General features: G+C 39.3%; 1 protein-coding gene across 1 annotated transcript in view; it reads left to right on the top strand.

The window, feature by feature from the left end:
* grik4 (glutamate receptor, ionotropic, kainate 4) overlaps window positions 1–16,159 on the top strand; it is a 585,146-nt gene that overhangs the window by 249,807 nt on the left and 319,180 nt on the right. The window contains exon 3 of the mRNA XM_047391909.1: window positions 14,316–14,449. Coding sequence (XP_047247865.1) covers window positions 14,368–14,449 — 82 coding nt within the window. The 5' untranslated portion in view covers window positions 14,316–14,367. The remainder of the gene's footprint in view (window positions 1–14,315; window positions 14,450–16,159) is intronic.

Below are 16,159 nucleotides of genomic sequence, written 5' to 3'. Positions count from 1 at the left end.
CTCCTTCAAGATAACTCTGACCATTTCTCTTCTCACCCACACCATGGTAGAACAGCTTGAACTGTGCTCCTAAGCTTTTAGTCTTGCTACCTTTCCACCTCAACTACTAAACACACAGTATGTCCATCTTCATCCTCTCCACCATGTAAGCCAACTCTCTAGATTTTTTTCTGTCGTTGTCCCGACATTCAATGTCCCTACTTTCAGTCCTAGACACCTGCCTTTCCTCTTCTCTCTCTGCCTATGGACAAGTCTTACTCCTTCTTGCTCTTTTTCTTTGCTGACCAACAGTAGCCCAACTTCCACCTATACCCTGTCAGTCACCAGCATTAATGGCTGTACAAAAAATATTTGCTTCATGACTCTTATCCTCACAAAAGTAAGGTTACCAAAAATCAAGCACAATATTTAAGAAACTGGCATTGCATTTCGGGTTTAGACTATAGAATTAAAAAGGATAAGAAGAAAAGAGAATAAAGCAGTTTTAATCTTTCACTGATTAGTTAATTCATCAGAAAATAATCTAGATATCATAGTTGTCTTAATAATTCTGGTATAAGAATGTCCATTAAACTGAGCATGAACAACATAGTTAATTTTTCAGTATCTGTTTCTTTTCAGGTTATTTCTATAGTGCCAGTTTACAACCAATATTGTCTCAAGGCACCAGACAAAAAAGTTAATTCAGTGCAATCATACAGGCAGATTCAACATCAGTTTGATTGATGTTTTTTTTATTTGTACAGGGACAGTGCACAACAATACATTGACCTAAAAATAGGAAATATGCATGGTGCCAGGTTATAGCAAAATATGCTAATTTCCACCTGTAGTCTCTCACAAAGTTACATACAGGGGTTGAACAATGAAACTGAAACACCTGGTTTTAGACCACAATAATTTATTAGTATGGTGTAGGGCCTCCTTTTGTGGCCAATACAGCATCAATTCGTCTTGGGAATGACATATACAAGTCCTGCACAGTGGTCAGAGGGATTTTAAGCCATTCTTCTTGCAGGATAGTGGCCAGGTCACTACGTGATACTGGTGGAGGAAAACGTTTCCTGACTCGCTCCTCCAAAACACCCCAAAGTGGCTCAATAATATTTAGATCTGGTGACTGTGCAGGCCATGGGAGATGTTCAACTTCACTTTCATGTTCATCAAACCAATCTTTCACCAGTCTTGCTGTGTGTATTGGTGCATTGTCATCCTGATACATGGCACCGACTTCAGGATACAATGTTTGAACCATTGGATGCACATGGTCCTCAAGAATGGTTCGATAGTCTTTGGCAGTGACTCGCCCATCTAGCACAAGTATTGGGCCAAGGGAATGCCATGATATGGCAGCCCAAACCATCACTGATCCACCCCCATGCTTCACTCTGGGCATGCAACAGTCTGGCTGGTACGCTTCTTTGGGGCTTCTCCACACCGTAACTCTCCCGGATGTGGGGAAAACAGTATATTGATCCTGTGGAGCTCCCGACGGACAGTTCTGGTGGAAACAGGAAAGTTGAGGTGCACATTTAATTCTGCCGTGATTTGGGCAGCCGTGGTTTTATGTTTTTTGGATACAATCTGGGTTAGAACCCGAACATCCCTTTCAGACAGCTTCCTTTTGCATCCACAGTTAATCCTGTTGGGTGTGGTTCGTCCTTCTTTGTATGCTGACATTACCCTGGATACCTTGGCTCTTGATACATCACAAAGACTTGCTGTCTTGGTCACAGATGCGCCAGCAAGACAATCACCAACAATTTGTCCTCTTTTGAACTCTGGTATGTCACCCATAATGTTGTGTGCATTTCAATATTTTGAGCAAAACTGTGCTCTTACCCTGCTAATTGAACCTTCACACTCTGCTCTTACTGGTGCAATGTGCAATCAATGAAGACTGGCTACCAGGCTGGTCCAATTTAGCCTTGAAACCTCCCACACTAAAATGACAGGTGTTTCAGTTTCATTGTCCAACCCCTGTACATTCTAATTAAATCCTATTAATAAACAACACACTCAAGTTAAGATTTATCTTATAGTCGCCTTATCATTGTTAATGGACTATCTATTACTACATATTCTGATTCTAGGTTATAGGCTGCTTCACCATCAGGTTGTCTCCTTCAGACTTGTACTACTCCTGACAGCAGGACCACTGAGATTAGGTTTTAATAAAAGGTTTGTTTACTGCTTGGAGATGTTGGTAGAAGTCGCTCAGGCTGTGGCCACCCAATTTACCCTGAAGCAGAAACACTCAAGTCAATGCAGAAAGCCAAACAATTAGGCAGAACGTGATATTTCAATGTACAAATACCTCTTCCATTTTGGTTGAGTGTATTAGTTCTTTCAACAGCTACTCGTTTTAAGCTCACTGCAAATATTCACCCCAGGATTACACACACTGCATGCATATTAACTCTGCAGCTTTTGGCAGTCAAACGTTCTCAAACATTGGTCATACATCACTCATTTCCATCTACAAGTTGCTTTTGTACCAGTTCTGTGTCTCCCAATGCAACAGTACATGAATATATGCAAATGCACGGGTCTCATTATGTGTCTGACTTGCCTTCAGTTCAGACTGTCAGTTTTAATGGTCCACTTGCAGCTGAATTAACTGAGTGTCTGATGAGTGATTGACAGCTTTGACATTTGGATTGTGTAAACAATTGCTATGATGAGGCGCGTCAGACTGTCGGATCAACCTGCTGTGGCAGTCGTCGATCCTCTCTTGGGTTGCCACATTGAAGGAGCACAGACACGTTTACTCTCTGGGTTGTCAAACCATGCTGAGACCTATGAAGTGTTCCTCTTTACTATAATTTTAGAAGGTTCATTAAGGGGAGACTTTAAATGATAAAATATTTTTGCTTGTAAGATTTACTTTTAACATTGTAAATAGCTGCAAGACACTTTTATCTTTTTAGGGCATCAAACAGAAAAAGGCTCAGTCTGCTCGTATAACACTACAGACTGAACAAAACTGAACAAAGTTATTTCCATTACTAAAAACAGTTTTTAATAGCATTACCCATTTTATAGTTGAAAGAAAACACAAATTTGAAGGATACTTTATTTGCACCCGTACAGAAAGAGAACATCTTAACATAACCAGAACCATAAAAATGTAGCTGTACTCAAAATGCTGAAGACTCCACAAATCAATGGACATAGAAGAAGAGGCAATATATGCAGGAAATAAATCTGAAATTAAACTTGAAGGGGGAAAAATGACTACAGTAAAAATAAATAAAGGAACAAATAAAACATGACTCAAAAACAGAAGCAGATAAAGGCATGTGCTGAAAGGAAGACAGTCAGTCAGTTGGTCATTTTTTACCACTTATTCCATAGTGGGTCGCGGGGGAGCTGGTGCCTATCTCCAGCAGTCTATGGGCGAGAGGCGGGGTTCACCCTGGACAGGTCGCCAGTAAAAGGAAGACATTGAAATGTTATTTAAATAAATTATTTTTTTTTTGTTCTAGAAAAAAATTTATTAACTCCAGAACAACAGCAAAAGACCTTTGGAAGATATGCATTGGGTTAGAGATTAACAGAGTAATCGAACGGTCCTTGGAATCATCTGGTTTTCAGATTATTTGACCCTTACCAGTAGTACTCAGTAGTAGTAGTCAGAAATTCAAAAATCTGATACTTTTCCAATCATTTACATTTTCCAAGGGATTGCATTGTATCTAAGCATTACCAGGCTGCACTGACAACAGTCCTCTTTGGTGTGGAAATTATTATTGCAGAAAGAAAACTACCCATTTTCAGAATCAGTGAATTGTTAAAAACTATGTCAGAGGTAGCATTTTATTGGGTGCTGGTCATTATGCTCCTTTACCATTTATGAATTTTTGCATTTGTCATATTTAATTTCTTCAGCTAAGAAACTAACTATTTGTTACAAGAAATCGATTTGTATCTGCATTGTGATGTTTGGTCGAATTAGCTCAGGGGTAGACAAATTGAGCTGGACTTGACTTCATCAGATACCAAACAGGCTGTAGTTGCTCGGTTTTATCCTTTTGAGCTTCCAGTCTCTGTCTGTCATGGATCATGCTCATTTTGGGAATGTTGGCAGCCTTTTTGCAAATCTCATAGTTAAAGTGAGAGTCTAGGGAATACATGTGGAGACTTGCTTAAGGTTTATAAAGTTAACAACACTAACTACAGCCATATGATGTTAAACACAGCTAAAAATTTAAACTATAATTTTTTGTCTGTTTTAAAATAAAAGTAAAACCCTGATTTACAGCAATTGCTCTCTCTCACACACAGTCTAGCAATAAATATTCTGAATGCGGTTATTTGTAGTTCCTAAAGGAAAATTGTAGTCACCTAAAATTATTTTTGGAAGATCAAAGCTCGTTGCATCACTACTTTTGAGCTGCCTGTTTTCTGTCAGGATTTAGCTTATTATCATGTCATTATGTTTCTAGTGATTTAATCTACCCACTCAAGACTTAAAATTTAAAATGTATTAAAACAACTCTTAGTGACAGTTTAAATGTTAAAAAGCAGACTATTTGTAATGAATGTATCAGGGATCAGACATCATCAAATCTGTCTAGGACTTGTTTTGAAACAGTTTTGGTAGTCCTGCCTCTCAGCTCCTTTTTAATCTTTTTTTATATTTAAGGATTTATTTCCTGTCTGGTTGCCCTCTATGGGTCATGATGTGGGTTAATAGCGGTTAAAATATTCTACTGTGTAAAAATGTGTAAATGATGCAAATTTTTTTATGGACCAGTGTAACATTAAAACATTCTGTTTTGACATTTCAACAAGAAACTTGTCAGATAAACAGATATCAGCAACATTTGTTTTTAAAGCTTGTAGGGAGCAGAGTTAAAGAAAAACATTTTGGTCAAATGAGTAACTGAACACTGTGTCCTAAATTTTCATAAAGTATATGAAATTAATGAAATATAAAACATATATCAGCTGCTCTCAGAGTTTGGGCTTTAATTGTTCTCAGCTGTCATAACTGGGGCATGTCATTCAGATAAACTAGGGTAAATGTGTATAAAATAGTACAATCTTACCTGGTTTCATGTTCTTTCCTTATCTATCTTTATTAATTCTGCCTTAGTGCAGCAAGAGGAAAATAGATCAATCTGTGTTTGTCTTCCTCAAACGAGAAGCTAAAAATGAAATTGACTTAATTGGCTTTAGAGAGAAGGGAAATGAGGGCACGGATTCAACCTGGCTTTCATTTTACCTCTGTATTGAGCGAACTGGAATTTTGCTTTAGTCTTTCAATGAGGAGCTAGCGATTCAGGTTGCACTCAGTCCAAAAGCTGACAAGGCTTTTGTCTCTAACTCTGTGATGATGAAGCTTTTAATTTTCACTGATCAGTCTCAATAATAGAAAGTAAATTTGTTTTTTAATGTATTGCTGTTTCATTTAATTGCAATGAAAGTTCTAGTTTGTAGAAGTAATAAAGCCAGTAGTAGGTGTTAAACACAAAACAGTTATTTGATTTTGCAATTAAAGTAAAACATCTTTGTGTTATCAAAGGAGGTCCAACACAGAGCCTGGAGGCAGACGTAGAGTGAAGAATATCTTCACTCTACGTCTGCCTCCAGGCTCTGGTCTCATCTGATCAATAAATATGAAAGGTAATATGAGCAAAGGATTGACCAGATATCACATCACACCCAACTCAGTTCACTGTTTCTTAAGAACTTCATATTCATACAGGCATTTTTAAACAGCAATGTTAAAATGTTGACTTTAACACTGCTACAAACTATTCGACATGCCTTGTTTTTCTGTAAAATACTACACTCATGTTTATCTGATGACATCGACACTTGTTGCCTTATTGAACAAACGTCGGATACAAGACACTGTGGAAAGAAATCAACATTGTGGTGTAACAAAAGGCCATTTTAATTTTCAAAAAATATGATTAAGCCTTAGCCAATATCAAATGATAGAAATTAGGTTGAATCAAACACTTAAGCAGACTGAATTGTTTTTGTAAGTGTTTGATTGAGTTTAATTTCTGCTGTGTGATATTGTTTAATGCTCCCCTCGTCGTCTTCCGCTTTATCCGGAACCGGGTCGCGGGGGCAGCAGACTGGAGTTCATTGTACAAAGAAGTATTCTTTATAAAATAAAGAACAGTATGGAGAATCCTGAGCATCCTCTTTATGTGACTGCCATACAACAACAGTCTCTTCAATCAGAGGCTTCTTCAGATCTGCTGTCAGACTGACCGCTACAGGAGATCCTTCCTGCCCACAGCAATCAGCTTCTACAACTCTTTGAAGAAACTTGCATAATATGAGCTACAACAACATTTAATTTCCCTTTGGTATTAATAAAGTATTTTTGAATTGAATTTTGAATTTGAATTGAATTGAATTATACTGCATCATTTTACCCTCTAATTTTATCTTATAGAAAAGGCTCGATGAAGTTTTATTAGGCCCTTGATTAGGTCACAGTTTGGCAGCACTGATTTAGCTTAATTTCTGCTTCGTTACATTTTTAAGATTTCCTCCTTCAATAAACGGTTTCACTTTATTTGGAAAGATACTAAGAAGCAAAATTTTTCTCTGGTTATCTTTGCACAATGCAGGTGGATTTTTCTAGCACGATCTTTCAAAAACTTTTGAAAAAGCACAAAGTGTCTTTCTGGGCAATAGACACTCAAATCTCAGTTCACTCTAACCACCCACTGTCATACCTGCTTGTGTTTGTGTTATACAGGTCCTTCTCAAAATATTAGCATATTGTGATAAAGTTAATTATTTTCCATAATGTCATGATGAAAATTTAACATTCATATATTTTAGATTCATTGCACACTAACTGAAATATTTCAGGTCTTTTATTGTCTTAATACGGATGATTTTGGCATACAGCTCATGAAAACCCAAAATTCCTATCTCACAAAATTAGCATATTTCATCCGACCAATAAAAGAAAAGTGTTTTTAATACAAAAAACGTCAACCTTCAAATAATCATGTACAGTTATGCACTCAATACTTGGTCGGAAATCCTTTTGCAGAAATGACTGCTTCAATGCGGCGTGGCATTGAGGCAATCAGCCTGTGGCACTGCTGAGGTCTTATGGAGGCCCAGGATGCTTCGATAGCGGCCTTTAGCTCATCCAGAGTGTTGGGTCTTGAGTCTCTCAACGTTCTCTTCACAATATCCCACAGATTCTCTATGGGGTTCAGGTCAGGAGAGTTGGCAGGCCAATTGAGCACAGTGATACCATGGTCAGTAAACCATTTACCAGTGGTTTTGGCACTGTGAGCAGGTGCCAGGTCATGCTGAAAAATGAAATCTTCATCTCCATCTTCAGCAGATGGAAGCATGAAGTGCTCCAAAATCTCCTGATAGCTAGCTGCATTGACCCTGCCCTTGATAAAACACAGTGGACCAACACCAGCAGCTGACACGGCACCCCAGACCATCACTGACTGTGGTTACTTGACACTGGACTTCTGGCATTTTGGCATTTTCTTCTCCCCAGTCTTCCTCCAGACTCTGGCACCTTGATTTCCGAATGACATGCAGAATTTGCTTTCATCCGAAAAAAGTACTTTGGACCACTGAGCAACAGTTCAGTGTTGCTTCTCTGTAGCCCAGGTCAGGCGCTTCTGCCGCTGTTTCTGGTTCAAAAGTGGCTTGACCTGGGGAATGCGGCACCTGTAGCCCATTTCCTGCACACGCCTGTGGATGTTTCTACTCCAGACTCAGTCCACTGCTTCCGCAGGTCCCCCAAGGTCTGGAATCGGCCCTTCTCCACAATCTTCCTCAGGGTCCGGTTACCTCTTCTCGTTGTGCAGCGTTTTCTGCCACACTTTTTCCTTCCCACAGACTTCCCACTGAGGTGCCTTGATACAGCACTCTGGGAACAGCCTATTCGTTCAGAAATTTCTTTCTGTGTCTTACCCTCTTGCTTGAGGGTGTCAATAGTGGCCTTCTGGACAGCAGTCAGGTCGGCAGTCTTACCCATGATTGGGGTTTTGAGTGATGAACCAGGCTGGGAGTTTTAAAGGCCTCAGGAATCTTTTGCAGGTGTTTAGAGTTAACTCGTTGATTCAGATGATTAGATTCATAGCTTGTTTAGATACCCTTTTGACCTATGAGGAGATCTCCTGCTCCCTCCTCCACCCGCCTCTCCACCGAAGCTCAACACGGTTTTCCAGCTCATGGTTTAGCTCCTGATCAGCCGTCGTCGCTGCTTCCGACTCCTAATCCTGTTCCTGGTCCAATTCCGGAGGGGTTCATGGATGAACCGCCTCCACACCCTGATCCTGTTTCTGGTCCTGTTCCGGAGGGGTTCATGGATGAACCGCCTCCACACCCCGATCCTGTTTCTGGTCCTGTTCCGGAGGGGTTCATGGATGAACCGCTTCCACACCCCCATCCTGTTCCTAGTTCTTTTCCAGAGGGGTCCTAAGCTGAGCCGCGCTCACACTCTGTTCCTGTCCGTGAGGGGCTCCGAGGACGAACTGCCTCCATCCTTGGTTCCCGTTCCAGAGGAGTTCGTAGAGGACCTCTGTCCACTTTGTGTTCCTGTCCCTGAGGGGTGCGAGGATTCACCCTCTCCGCTTCCTGTGTCTCGGTGACCAGGAGAACCCAGAAGCCGGCCGTCAGATCATCGGCTCCTACGTCACCGGCCTGCTGATCGCCTGTCCCTATGTCGCCGGCCTGCTGATCGCCGGAACTGCCCGGGATGGCCTCTGGGCCGGCCTCCTGAACTCTTGCCCTCCTTCCGAGGCCCCCTCCGCCGACCCTGGTCGGGTTGTTTTGTTTTGGTTCTTGGTTCTTTGTAATTTAATAAAGCAAAATGGAAGTTAAACAGAAAATTGTGAGATACATTGCCCTTAATTTGATATAAAAAGTTAGGCTTCTTATCTCAAACACATTTTATACCATTTTATCAAGCTATTGTGTCCAGTGTTCCTTGCTTTTATTGCCTGTTTTAATATGTGCAAGGCTTGTGGCTCCTGTTTTCCTTCTAGTGCAAAACACAAATGGAAATAACTTCTATTGTCTCTCAGTGAGGAAGTTCAGGTGTGCCAGTAGCAAAGTGACAGGCAAGTTGAAGCATGCATATTCACACCAAGGTAAAAAATATAAAAACAGAAAGAAAGAAAAAGAGACTGTTCAGTAAGGTCAAATTAAGAGCATAACAAAACAAAAAAAAAACATGTACAGCATACACAGATGACACATTTTCCTTTTTATAACTTTTTGGTTTAATTCTATTTAATTTTTAGGAAATATGAACTATTATTATAATTATTGTTATTATTTTTATTTAGACTGGTAATCTCGTTGAGACTGGTAGTCTCATTTACAAGAGAGGCCTTTAGCATGGTCAAAAGAGATCGGTTACATAAAATAACACACAATAATCATTGGGTTGCCATTTAACTGAATGTTATCATGCAGTACATCATACATTCTTTGATCACAGAGAATGTTAAATGTCATGGTTCTTGAATCAATAGAAATGTGTCACAGTTTTGCCGAGAAGTTTGAGTTTCTGTCAGTCTGCTCACTAAGTCACATCTGTATGCTGGAAGCATATATTACTGTCCTGGGAACAGAAACACAGCACACTATGCAACAAAGCCATTATTTGTCATTGTTTATATATATATATATATATATACACACACATATACATACATATACATATACATAACACCTTGTGCAGATGTTTTAAAGTACATAATACCATCAAAAGTATTGTTTAGCTTGCCAGTACATACAGATGGCATTAATGGCATCTCATCTTTTTTTGTGGCACTAGTGGCCTTTACTATTTTTCCAAAGTAAACATACAGGAAGACATGCAGCACTTGTCTCCAGGGTGAGGATTCAAACCCCCCCCCCCCCCCCCCCCCCTTATAAAGTTGAGGTCAGGACTCTGTGCAGGCCAGTTAAGTTCTTCCACACCAAACTCACTAACCCATGTTTTTATGGTCCTTGCTTTGTGTAATGGTGCACAGTCATGTTGGAACAGAAAGGGCCATCTCAAAGAAATGTGAATTTCTTTTTACTGAAGCCAAAGGGCAGAGCCCAACTCCTGAGAAATTACCCCACTCTATAATCCCCTCTGCACCAAATTGTACCACTGACACAGTGCAGTCAGGCGTTCTCCTGACAACTGCCAGAAGCACAATTATCTATCAGATTGCTACACATGATATGAGAACACGTTTTCTCTGCTCTAGGGTGTATTGGCACTGGTATGCTTTACACCAGTTTGGTTGGGTAAGGCTTGGATGCAGCAACAACCATTCCATGCAGTTCTCCATCCACTGTTCTTGAGCTAATCTGAAGGCCAAGTGAAGTTTTGAGGTTTGAATCTAACTGCCTCTCTTTTTCTCACTCTTTATGCAACTCAGCATCGGCTCACGTCACTCTTTGATTTTACGTGACCTACCACTTAATTGCTGATTTTCTGTTGTTCCCAATCACTTTCACTAAATTATGGACTTATTGCACAGGTGGCATCCTATCACAATACCATGCAGGAATTCACTGAGTTCCGAAGAGCGACCCATTCTTTCACAAATATTTGTAGAAGCTGTCTGCACATCCAAGGTGCTGAATTTCATACAGCTGTTGTTTTGGAAGTGATTGCAACACATTAATTCAATTATTTAGAGGGGTGACCCAATACTTTGGCAATATAGTATGATTCTTTATACTCTGCTTTCCAATGTGTTGAATTTTTTTTGCAATTGTGGACTCAACTGTGAGCTTTTCAGACATTCTGAGGGTCTTTTAAAGTTTGTTTTTTGACTTTGAATGCATTTCCACTTATTCTTGACATTAACTAGTCAATCATATACTGCATCCTGAGTTTTTAGTCTACAGGAAGTCTGTGTTCCAGGTTGTTGATAATAAAGTCTTAAATATCAAATTAAGCACTGGATTATTTCTGTTATTTGGGGTTCTTTTTATGTCTGAATGATTCAGAAGTCAGATTTTAGTTTCTGACAAAATACCAGCAGTCATTTGGAAAATGGTCAAGTACTAGAGTAAAAATGTGTGAAAAACTCCAAAGAAAAGGTACAGTACGTTTCTTTCCCTGCTCTCCGTGGAGGTGGACGATTTTCCTCTGTCTCCGCACCCCTCCCATATCTGCCCTGCTTCAGCTCTGTGTCTTGTCTCTTTTTGGAGCCTCTTTTTGCACATCTTCCAAATTCTTCCAAAATATGGATTTGGTCAGCTGGTCTCTCAATGCAATTGATCAAATTTTCTCGATGAGAAGACGGGTCGGGAGAGCCCGCTTGCCCGGACGGGACATTTTTCTCCGGATACACGATGGACTCCTGGCAGAAGTGGAGGGTTGTGTGTTTGTCGATAATGTCAGTCGAGGATTTGGAAGATGTGTATATAATTGGATGTTTGATATCAGGATTTCTGCTTTTTGGAGTCAGCGGTTACCTGGCATATCGAGAAATTCGGAGAATGTCAGCAGCTGTTCTGGCCATTGTAAGGCTGCCTGGCATGTGTGATGGGATCTTCAGAGCAATCAACACTCAGACTGAGATGTTACGTGAGCTGAATCGCAGACTGGATGTGATCCTTATACAGGATCGCAGGCAGGTTGCGGTTCCTGGACTCAGGGGTGAAATGGTATAAATCTTGGAGAAAGTTGTTCGCTTGGATCTGGCAGAAAGACCAGGAATTTGGCTATTTGGATTCGCCTTTGAGAAGCACCAGTGAGACTCTCAAGGCTGACGGAAAATTAAGAGTCAGCCTAACCCAAATAATTATTGTTTTTCTGAATCTGGCTCCCCTGCGCGGCCTTGATGGCTGGCTATCTTCAACTTCTCCTGGAAGTTATGTAAACATGACGCTCTGCTCCCTCTGCCCCCCTCCCTTCCCTGAGGACACCTGTGGACCTGCTCAGAACTTTGTGGCCGGTTGATGAACATTCCAACGAACCATCAAGGACAATGGCCTCTGTGACAGTGCTTCATGGACTTACTTGCACACACTCACTCGCACACACACACATGCTCAAGATAAACATATGCACCCCCTCACACCACCTTCACTGTTCCCGGCATGATGTTGTTTTGTCAACTTGTTGCTTCTTTGTACTGAGGTTTTTTGCAATCTCAAACTGTATCCTGCTAAGGATAAAGTGTGAAATATGATTTTTTTCCCCTCTACTTACCTAATGTGGCCTCTTTTCTCATCTAACAAGGGCAGCGCCTGTGAGTGGGCAGCAAAGCCTCGGTGACCCGTCTCCCTTGTCTTGTGTCATGATGTATGTTTGGATGGGTTGTACTGGAATTCTAATTTCCCCTCGGGGATCAATAAAGTATCTTTGAATTGAATTGAATATAGTTTTATTTATGCCAATATTAATACTCTTAGCAGCCACATATTTATCAGTTGCACAAGTTATGATGCTCAGCAATCATCTAACAGAAAATACACCCTTCTTTATGTATAAAAACAGTCCAATTAATTTGACCATGATCCAGATTAACCAAAATTACCTTTATTTTTGTAAATGGATGTAACGAACAGGTAACAGTCATTGGAATCACTTGGGTCTTGGCTGATATTGTTGATATAACATGGTGGATGCTGTGTTTCAACCACACTTTGTTCCCTTTAATGCCATGGTAGAATCTGAATCTAGCTGACCGTGGCCAAACTCTTTTAGTAGCATCTCATGCCATGTTATAAAGCTCATTTTATTTGCTCTAGGGCACATCTTCTCCGTCACAAGATCCTAATCAAATAAAACAGCCTTTGGAGGGGGTGGAAGGCCACTGACTCAGCAGCCTATGGATGTAGAGTTTTCTCAGTAAATTAAATGATCAGAAGTTTCAGTCCAATTGTGGTTATTTGGGAAGGTTGTTGTTTTGAATGAAACAGTCTTTGTGTTTCCAAACCTGAATGATGTGAACAGGATTGCTTTGTCACTGTAAATGTGCTAAAAGGTCTTCCTTGTTTTGTGGCTCTCCTGATTCTAAAGGAAAAAGGTTTCTTTCAGATTTAGAGAGGAAATGGTTTTAAACTAAACAAAGATAAAACACCCCCTGGTATCATCATGATTCACTGCAATTAATTTTGTATAAATTTTTCTAATATGAGTGCTGCTACATTTTTTTTTTTACTTTTTTCACTCCCACCTTTAATTGTGTAAACTCAGTGTGGAATGGCAAGGATAGATTAACAAAACAGATGTAAACATTATCACTATTTGACAATTTACCTCCTTGAATATTTAACAGAGATGTGGCTTTTATCTTTTTTTATCTTGAGACCTTTTATCTTGAAGTGTAGGTTGTAAAAGAGAACTTGCCTTCTTGCAGTTTTTTTTTTATCAAACACATTTAAATGTAAAATTGGTTTCAGTAATATTCTGTTTGTGTCAGTATCTGAGAAGGGAATTTACCTAGACCCAAGCAACAAAACTGTAAGGTAAAGTTTGTAATGGAAATACTACAAGGAACTCTTTAACATGGATCAATATCTAAGACAATGTCATAGCAAAGAGAGAGATTTATTGCTCTGAATTTAACACATTCCTCCAAGCATTTGCAAAGGCATACAAATAACCAGCTAATTAAGGGCAGATGAGACATATTTCATTGCAAATATGGAATTTATACAGATGCAAATCAATAAATCAGAAAATGACAAAAAAAAATCAAATTACATTAAGGAATCAAATATAAAAAGTGAATCTACTACTATAAAGATTCACTTAACATCCTGTATTTCTTGGTCTTATGCAATATTCACATTTTCTGAGAAACTGAATTTTGTGTTTTCATTAGAGGCAAGCCATAGTTATGCAAACTGACAGAAATACATTTTTTAAGTATGTTGCTCTTTGTGTGACAGATCAGTATGAGTTTGAATTAGCTAAATAAAATAATCCTTGATTTTCTATAGTTTTATTATTTGAATGCATCTATAACTAATATGTTTAGTTTCTAAAGTAAACCTCATGAAAAATATTTGTAGTGCTGTGCAAATTTGTGCAACTGAATTTTTACTACATCAGAGAAAAAGAAAAATCCTTAATATCCTTCTTTTCCATTTGTGTCACATTAAATGAACTGATTCACTTTACCCAACGATACAAATCAAAATAGACAAGAGCAGCAATCTCATCTAAACTACAACAGGCCTCAGCTTCATTTTGTAGCAATTTTGCAATGTCACCAACAGATTTCCTACATGCAATAAAGTAGAGACATTAAAAGCATGTGTGTCCTTGCTTCACATCCTGTCAGAGGCGATGCAGAAATGAATGCTTTACTGTTACTCTATGTGTTTTATAGGTGGCTGTGACAGGGGCACACCCGGGGCAGGACCCATGAGGAGTCATAGAAGATGCTCACAGCCTGGGCGCTTCTGCTCTTTTTAGCCATGTGGATGAGAAGCATCTCTGGTGGCCCACTCTCCTTTAGAATAGGTAAGCTGTAAAACTAAACCCTAATTTTTTATTCCCCACCATTAGTCTGCTGTTATATAATACAGTCCAAATATTTCCTTTGAATTCTGATCTCATATTGAAGACACAATTACACAACTTCCCATTCTGTGAGGATTAGCAAAGCAAACAATCCTTTTACAGTCGACTCAGGTTGTCTTCCTTATCGATATCTTCAGTTTACTAAAAAAGGGACATAAAATAGCAAATTTGGTGAACTAATATAAGCAGCAGAAATTGCAAATAAACTAATTATGTGGTGTATTTAAGGCATTGTAATTGTCCACTGCCTGTGTTTACAATACCTTACAAAAGTATTCACATGCCTTGAACCTTTGTCACACTGCAACCATAAACCACAAACGTCAGAAAATGTTTTGGGGATTTTATGTGATAGACCAACACATTGTAGGACTAAACTGTAAAGTGGAAGAAAAAGGAAAAGTGGTTTTCAAAGGTTTTTACAAATAAAAACAACAACAACAAAAACATGTGGTGTGCATTTACATTCATCTCTATGTGTCAATCCTTTGTAGACTTACATTTTGCTCCAATTACAGCTGCAACTCTTTTGGGGTATGTCTCTACCAGCTTTGGACATCTAGAGCATGGGTTGCATTAACCAAATATTTTCAGTTTTTGACCTTTTTCTTTTTTACATGGTGACAGAAAAGTCTGAGGCCATCTGTCATCTTGACAGACCGGAATTTCACACCCCAGACCACTTGGTGGCGAGTTAGCATTTTCATTACCTGTTTTCTCACTTGATGCATGACCTTGTTGGCTTCACTCGGAAAAATGTCACAGCAGCTAAGTGTGCAAAGTTTCTTAAAAAAGCCCAAGTTGGGTGCGCAGTTCAGGTCCATGCAGACCAGGACGAAGTTGTGAAACTGTGCTTTTAGGCCACAGCAGGTGATTTGTTTATATATTCTTTTTTGTTTAATTTCATTATTTTCATGCAGTTACTGGGACCACAGTTAGTGGAGAAAAAGTTACAAGTATTCCTCTGATTTATATGGATTCTCTGTTAAGCTTGTTCGGACTAAAAATTAATTGAAATGAATAAAAATAAATGGCATTGAATGTTTAATTATTATCATTTAAAAGAATAAAGTGATAGGTAAAAATAGGACAAGACAAGATTTTTTTTAACCCTGTCAGTCAAAATTTCAGACAGTGAGAAAGTCTAGTGGAACCTCTGATCTAGAGACTGAAGATTTCCCTATTCTTTTTTGCAGTATAGCTCAGGCTCATTCAGACTGAATGGAGAAGGAATGTGAGCATAAATATTTAAGTCTTGCCACAGATTCTCAATTTAATTTATGTCTTGCCATTGAATGGGTCATTGCAACAGATGAATATGCTTTGATGTAAATCCTTTTATTGTAACTCTGGCTGAAGGGTCATTTTAGAGTCATTGCGCTGCTAGAAGATAAACCTCCGCTCCAGTCTCAAGTCTTGTGTAGTCTTTAGAAGGGTTTTCTTTCAATATTGCACTGTATTTATCTCCACCCAGCTTCTCATCAACTCTGTCCAGCTTCCCTGTCCCTGCTGAAGAAATGCAATGCCACAGCATAATGTTGCAACCAACATGTTTTACCATTGGAATTTCATTTGCAGGGTGATTTTTTGTTTGTTATCGTGTTGTTCTTGGATGTAGGCCAATAAGTTAAATTTAGACCTCATTGGAAT

This window comes from Girardinichthys multiradiatus, chromosome 18, assembly GCF_021462225.1.
Source record: "Girardinichthys multiradiatus isolate DD_20200921_A chromosome 18, DD_fGirMul_XY1, whole genome shotgun sequence".
Lineage (NCBI taxonomy): Eukaryota > Metazoa > Chordata > Actinopteri > Cyprinodontiformes > Goodeidae > Girardinichthys > Girardinichthys multiradiatus.
This window is presented reverse-complemented; position numbering and strand designations above follow the sequence as displayed.